Here is a 6,707-nt window from a genome sequence, read left to right on the forward strand (position 1 = left end):
TTTAGTTGCATTTTACACCATGGTTGAGTTTGATCAATTTTATAACCATGTTTCTGAATGTTTCAGTCAGGGTTCCACATGAGAATCTGTTATCGTGGTAGCCTAAGAACAATGCTTGAGATTCAGCTAACTATCAGCAGTTTTTTTTATGTACAAACTATGTCTGTCTTTCCTAAACAAAAGAAAAAAGATACATGTTTTTATGGGAATTATTGTTTTGAATCTTAGGAAATATTTCTTTATTTTCCTTAGTAAATGCCTTTTAAAATAATAAAATCCACAAAGAATCCTTCTGCTTTAGACAGAAGAAGTTAAGTGTGAAGAAATGTGGTGGTAGCTTGTGTTGTTACCCATAGCAACAGACGCAGAGTGGATGCTGAAGCGTCAAGCTTCAGTGCAGGATTGAATTTGTTTGTTACTGATCAAATTTGATTTGGGGTGGCAGTATTATTGCATTTTTTTCAACATATCTACAGTCGGCAAAGCAAGAAAGTATAACCATATTATAACATTTGCTCTTTTTCCATATGCTGGGTGACTATTGTGTTGTTTACTGCAACAAGAATGGTCCTATCTTCGTTCTAAAACCAACTCTTTTTCTCCTTCTTACTATCCTATTCTAAAATAAAAAAATGTCATGCTTTCCAATAGGATCTTTTTATTTCCAGAGTGCTGACTGCTGCCAGTTTCTGCCCACATTAGAGTAAATCTTCTCTAAAACGTGTTTTAGCCCTTTTATTCTGCTTTCACATGGATTAAGCAGACACACAACAACTTGTTGAAAGTATGTGATACATTAACACATTGATGTCCTATTTTTTTTAACATAATATAGCATTAAATATAATTATTTTGTTCATATATTTTTACAAGTTATTTTTGTAAAATGTTTAGCTTCTTTAGAAAATCCAGATGTTGCATCAAAATTGTTAACTTGTTGTTATCCGGCTCGTCCATGGTTTTTCCTTGTGTGGGAGAGATAAGTGGTTGTAAATGTTGTGTAGGAAGGGTATATTATATTTCAGCCAAAAACCTTGAATTATAATAATAACAGCTATAAGGCTCTTTTATGTTAGCCGGAAACTGATTTTGATCCTAAGTATGCTAGCAGGCTCCTTCCCTACACTTCACAATCAGAATCAGCCCTGTTGAATTTGTTATATCTGCAAAAAGTTGGCCAAAGTTAACAAAACAGTAAAACCTCAAACCCAAGAGGAGACATGGAGAAAAAAAGAAAAAAAACTTAGTTTTGACTCAATTAGTATTCATATTGAATCAAACATGCTAGTGGTTTAATGACACTTGTGTAGTTCCTTCAAAAGATTATGTATCTGTAAGTAGTCCTCAAAAGTTTTGGTAAAGTTTATTATTCCACATTTGCTCATAACTAGGGTCTAAATGAGGTGACGTGAACGCAACACGTTACTTTTCGAAAAACGTAGCCAAGAGTGTTAAGAGTTTCTGCTGTACAGTCATTTTTAATTCACTGTATTTAATTTAGCGCTTTGCACACACTTAAGATGCATGGAAGTCTGCAGTATCTTTAAATTGTACCTTTTGAAACCAGTGGCGGCTGGTGAACATTTTTTTTGGGGGGGCGCAGTTAATTTAGTCAAGCGCCCACTATTGACGCACCGCCACTGTTTGAAACACTTGCAAAGTATTTCTTCTCAGATGACAGTCAGCCACTCAGAACCCTGTATGATGTATAGCAAGGACACCAGCTTGCCTTCCTCTTTAATGCTTCCCTGAAGATGACTCATTAATTCACAGCAGCTTTGCAAACAATTAAAATGGAATGAGTTGAAATAATACTCAGCGTGTCCCCCCCCCCCCCCCCCCCCCCCCCCCCCCATCATTCAAAGGATCTGACCATGTGGAAAATGTTCACGGGCTTGTTTATTTTTTTATGTGCCTGCTTGTTATGAATCAGAAAAATATCCAATACACTGCTGTTATCAAGTCTGTGTTCAGGTTGACGTGATGGCCATATTAAAACTAGTATGGCAGAAAATTAAACAACAAGGTGGCGCCGGCTGGTTCGGCTTAGGCGCCATAAAAGCAGATGAGACGCTGATTTAAGGCAAGTTTTATAACACTGCTTGCAGTAAATAGTACGGAGCATATATTAGACGGAGTAGAAAGTACTTCAACGACAGCTTGGCAAACTAACGGGTCATTGGACACTCTAATCAGAATGACACACAGCAGATGTCGCTCCACACATATTGAAAAATCTTCAAAATCCAGCGACAAGAAAGGGCTAAACTGTTTTTGTTTGGATGTTTTGTAGATGTACATTCAAACAACCACGCTGACCATCTCCGTGAGTCTGAGCGCCTCCGTGTCTCTCGGGCTGCTCTACATGCCGAAGGTCTACGTGGTACTCTTCCACCCCGAGCAGAATGTGCCAAAGCGCACGCGCAGCCTGAAGGCGGTTGTTACTGCCGCCACCATGTCCAACAAGTTCAACCCCAAGGCCGGACTCAGACCCAACGGAGAGGCCAAGACCGAGCTGTGCGAAAGCCTGGAAACACAAAGTAAGAGCATGCATTTTTAATGAGTATTAAAAACACACCGTTTCATTTATTTTCTAGCTTATTCTGTCCTTCAGTTTCTGTAAATGAAAGACATTGGTGCAGAGATATGAAGCATAGTGAAAAATAATTACCGATTAGCAGATGTGTGGTATGTTATTTAACACTTCATAGAATCCAATAAAGGTCCCACTGTTTATTTGGTGTGGGGGGGTGGATATTGTTTGCTAGTCAGAAGGAAGCATTACAGGATCCTTAATTACGAGTGTGGGGAGTGAAGTTAACATTACTGTTGTCAACAAAGAAACGCATCCTGTAATTAAACAATTCAACTGCACTCCAGTCTTCATGTTAAATTATTTTCATTATTTGATTGAATTTAGAGGCTACAGGTGAAATCAGATGCTGAATGTTTCCCTTCGTTCTTTGGCTTTTGCTTTCTCTATCGAGTACTGGAGTACACAGTACTGAAATGATTAGTTTATTAAATTAAAAGTCATTGAACAAAAAACATTTATAATGATTTGAGTAACATGTCTGAACTCTAATAACTGGGTTGTTCTCATTTGTTCAGAAATAGAAGCGTTGGTGTCTAAACGTGTAAATAAAAGCGCTATTTGTCATTGCTAAATAGTTACGTTGACAAGTTGTGTATTTAATAAATCTTATGATAACTCGTGTTTAGAAACTGTCAGAATACAGTGACAAGATACCCAAAGTAATTTTCCAGAGCTTAATGTGACCTTTTCATCAAGTTTTCTTATGTATTTAACAGTTTAAACCCTAATATAAATAGTATGCAATTGCCAAAGTGTTGCATATGTGTTGCTTTAATAATTGGCTTAGTGTCAGCTGTAAAGTTAAAATAAAATGTTAATAAACAGAAAATGTCTATTATCTGACTTGCAGCATTACTATAAAATAAAAAGCATTATTCTAAGATAAAAGGTCGTGGAAAAATGAATGTGCTAGTCGGATAAATGAGGGCACTAATAACATAATCTCAACACACATATCAATAATTGACTTTAACTACTTATCAAAATGTGGTTATATTCATTCATCAGATTCAGCTTCTCAAATGTAAGAATATGGCACTTTATATGTGTGTACATATATACAATACATGTACAATAAAATGGCCTTGTTCAACTGTGTCAGTGTCACACCAGTAAATGATGACTTGAGTAATCGAGTCAGCAGAAATTACTCATGTGACGTCCAAAACGCTCTTCCTCAGCTTGCCGTTGGTGAATGTTTCAACGGGTCATGTCAGAGATGCATTTGCTGCGTCTTGCCTGCTATAACAAGGAAATGGAGCCTATTGTCACACATTTAAAAGCTGTGTTTACTCCTTATTTTCCAACGCTGGTGAGAATTGTCTCCCTTCACAGGAGAATGAAAGAGCTTATCGTATATTTCCCGTTAACAGAGAAAACAGCAATCACTATAAACTGTGTGACAATGCATGGGGGTGTGGCCCATCACAATAGCCACATGTAAACACTCGGTGCAACATTAATTCCTTCCACTGCTTTAAGTTTCCGGCGAGGGTTAATAGAGCTTTTTGTAACAATAAGTGGCGTGAAGACAAAGGCACAGTATTGATAGCCAGCAGCAATTTATTCTGATGGGGTTACCGTTTACAGGGCTTTACAGTGCATGGCTATTTGAATAAGCACCATTTGTCATTGTCATCGCCACTGTGGATGTATGGCTTGATGAAATTGAAAAATTCCTGTCTGGGACGGCACCCACAACTGTCGAGATCTGGTGGGCGATATGTCAGGATTTATCTGCTCCACCTCAGCGAATCAGCTAACACGGTCTGTGGAGACAAGCGGAAACTTGAAGCCTGATGGTTGAAAGAAATAAGGTGTGGGGGGGACAGGAGGCTTTACTGAAACCCCCATCTGCTGTAGGTAAAACAGACATTTAGTATGGGCAAAAATGAAGCGTTGAGGATTTATTGGAGAATTTAATTGGCCTTTGCTACACTGCATTAGGACTAAACAAATGCTTGCACTATTTGGCATTCCATGTTCTGACATCAGAGGAAAACAGGCAGAAAAGAACGCCCACCTTAGCTTTAGAAGTCTTTCTTATCTCACAGGTAAAGACAGTCCAACCTGACCTCATTTTGATCTCATTTTTCTATTTCAGATTACCCAACAAAGCAAACTTACATCAGCTACAGCAATCATGCAATCTAAGGGACAAAGATTCTCGTCACAATTCAGGATTTACAGAAAAACATGCAATGGAGTTTCACACAGCCGGCATAAGAAATGGATGTGTCATTGTACGGGTCGAGATCACACTGAGCGTTGCCCAAAGACGTGACGTGGCGAGGAGAGACCACAGGGACCGACATACAAAGGAACAGATAACAATACAAATGCAAGGTCCCATCTTCTGTCTGCCTCAAGAGAATACACACACAAAAAAAGAAAAATACTTGCATGGCAGAGGCCGGGAGACTGATGGATGGAGCTTTACTTTTAAGTCTTTACATTTCAGCTGTGTCCTCTTTAGTAGACTTTTTCCGTTATCTTGAGCTATGCTGACAGAAACTGAAAAAGAAACCAAGAATATGTCCAGGTGTTCTCTGTTTCATCTGCCAGTTTTGAAAATCGTAATCTATCTGAAAACCCTCCAGGCATCACAAGGGAACAATCAACACCGAAAAGGACAATGGGTGAGGGTTGTATTTGTTTTTCTTTCTAAATGTCACCCAGTCTCCGAGTCAAAGAACTGGAAAGGGCGATCTTCTCAACAACGCAACAAATCTTTACGGGACTCCATGTTTTTTGTTTTTTTTCCAGGATTCATCAAGAAGGACTCTAAGACGGTCTCTGCCAATTTTGCGCATGCCAGTTTCAAAATCCTGTGTTGTGTTGTTAAAATAAAAAAAATAAGAAAAATAAAAAACAATATATTTGGAATGCGTTTTAAACTCTGTTGCAGCTTTGTTAACAATTGTTTGGGTGTGAGCCCGTTGTACGTTGAAAACTGTTCTCAAATGGTGAAGGTCTAGTGAGTGATTATTTATCTGTGCTTAAGTGAGGCCATGATTTGTATTACCAGCTAGCCCAAGGCTGCCACTGCCCTCCGCGTACCTGTATGTGCTTTCAAACAGCGGGCCGTGGTTAAAATCGACCGTATTTTATTCCGGAGGTGTAACTGTCAGCTGTCGTCCAGGATGACCCCCCCCCCTCACTGCCACCAGCTTTTCTCTTGGTCACACGTAGTTTGAGGGTAAAGCTTAGCTGTACACATCCATTAGCAGGGGAATTAAGATGAAGTATTCCCTTGAGATGCAATATGACCTGAAGGTGATATCCATAATGGACCAGCTATTGAAAAATTCATTAATATACATGTCCTCCTCAGGCACTGTTATGATAAGGAGGAGGTGTAAGGCTTTTCAATAGCTACAAATCTGATAGCAAAAGTAAACAATATCTCTATTAATCACTCTCAGCTCGCTGAACAGATTAATGGTTGGCTTCGTGAGGTGTAAAAGCCCTCTAACGTCTTGGGGAAAAAACATAGTGGGTCATTTGTGTTGTAAATTCAATGCTGCTCTTCATGCCTCCCTCTGTATTACTTTCAACACCATTTGTGTTGCAGAATAAAATGTGAGTGCTGACCAAATTAAATGGCAAGTTAATGTATGTTATTAAATAGATTGATGATGTCTGCTTTATGTCCTGACATATCCTAAAATTGGGGAATATGTACAAAAAGATACAGTGCCTGGCTATCTGAATATGTATTTGTAAAACCTCATGAAAACTAATGAAGTGTGTGAAGCATGTTTATTTTTTTTTTATACAAAATTTTATTTCTATTAAAAATGTTTTCAAACTTCAACTTTGGGTTTGTTTTATTCTGGGGAAAGAAGGATTACTTTATAAGATAGCTGCTTCTTTAATAAACTTTAAAAAATAAAGGGGGACATACTTTAATCTTCTCATGCAACATAAACAGAATGGTACATGAGCACATTTGCATTATCTTCAAATAAATGATTGGCAGCTCTTCTGTCTGAACACAGGTTTTTCATCCTTCTTGTAAACTAATAATGTGTTGTAATAAAAACAGTCTGTCCGCCTTGAAGAAGAAAGAGAATGGCTGCCATCCTTTGAATAATATGTTGCCACCACT

The 6,707-nt window shown here is 38.3% G+C and overlaps 1 protein-coding gene across 2 annotated transcripts in view; it reads left to right on the plus strand.

Moving 5' to 3' along the window:
• The window catches only part of LOC134883558 (metabotropic glutamate receptor 4-like), a 167,242-nt gene extending 160,925 nt beyond the window's left edge, over positions 1–6,317 (plus strand). For both annotated transcript variants that reach the window (XM_063911974.1, XM_063911975.1), the window contains exons 10-11: positions 2,294–2,540; positions 4,701–6,317. In XM_063911974.1, the coding sequence (XP_063768044.1) occupies positions 2,294–2,540; positions 4,701–4,750 (297 nt within the window). In that variant the 3' untranslated portion in view covers positions 4,751–6,317. The remainder of the gene's footprint in view (positions 1–2,293; positions 2,541–4,700) is intronic.
• The last annotated feature ends 390 nt before the right edge of the window (positions 6,318–6,707 follow it).

Source organism: Eleginops maclovinus, chromosome 20 (assembly GCF_036324505.1).
Source record: "Eleginops maclovinus isolate JMC-PN-2008 ecotype Puerto Natales chromosome 20, JC_Emac_rtc_rv5, whole genome shotgun sequence".
Classification (NCBI taxonomy): Eukaryota; Metazoa; Chordata; class Actinopteri; order Perciformes; family Eleginopidae; genus Eleginops; species Eleginops maclovinus.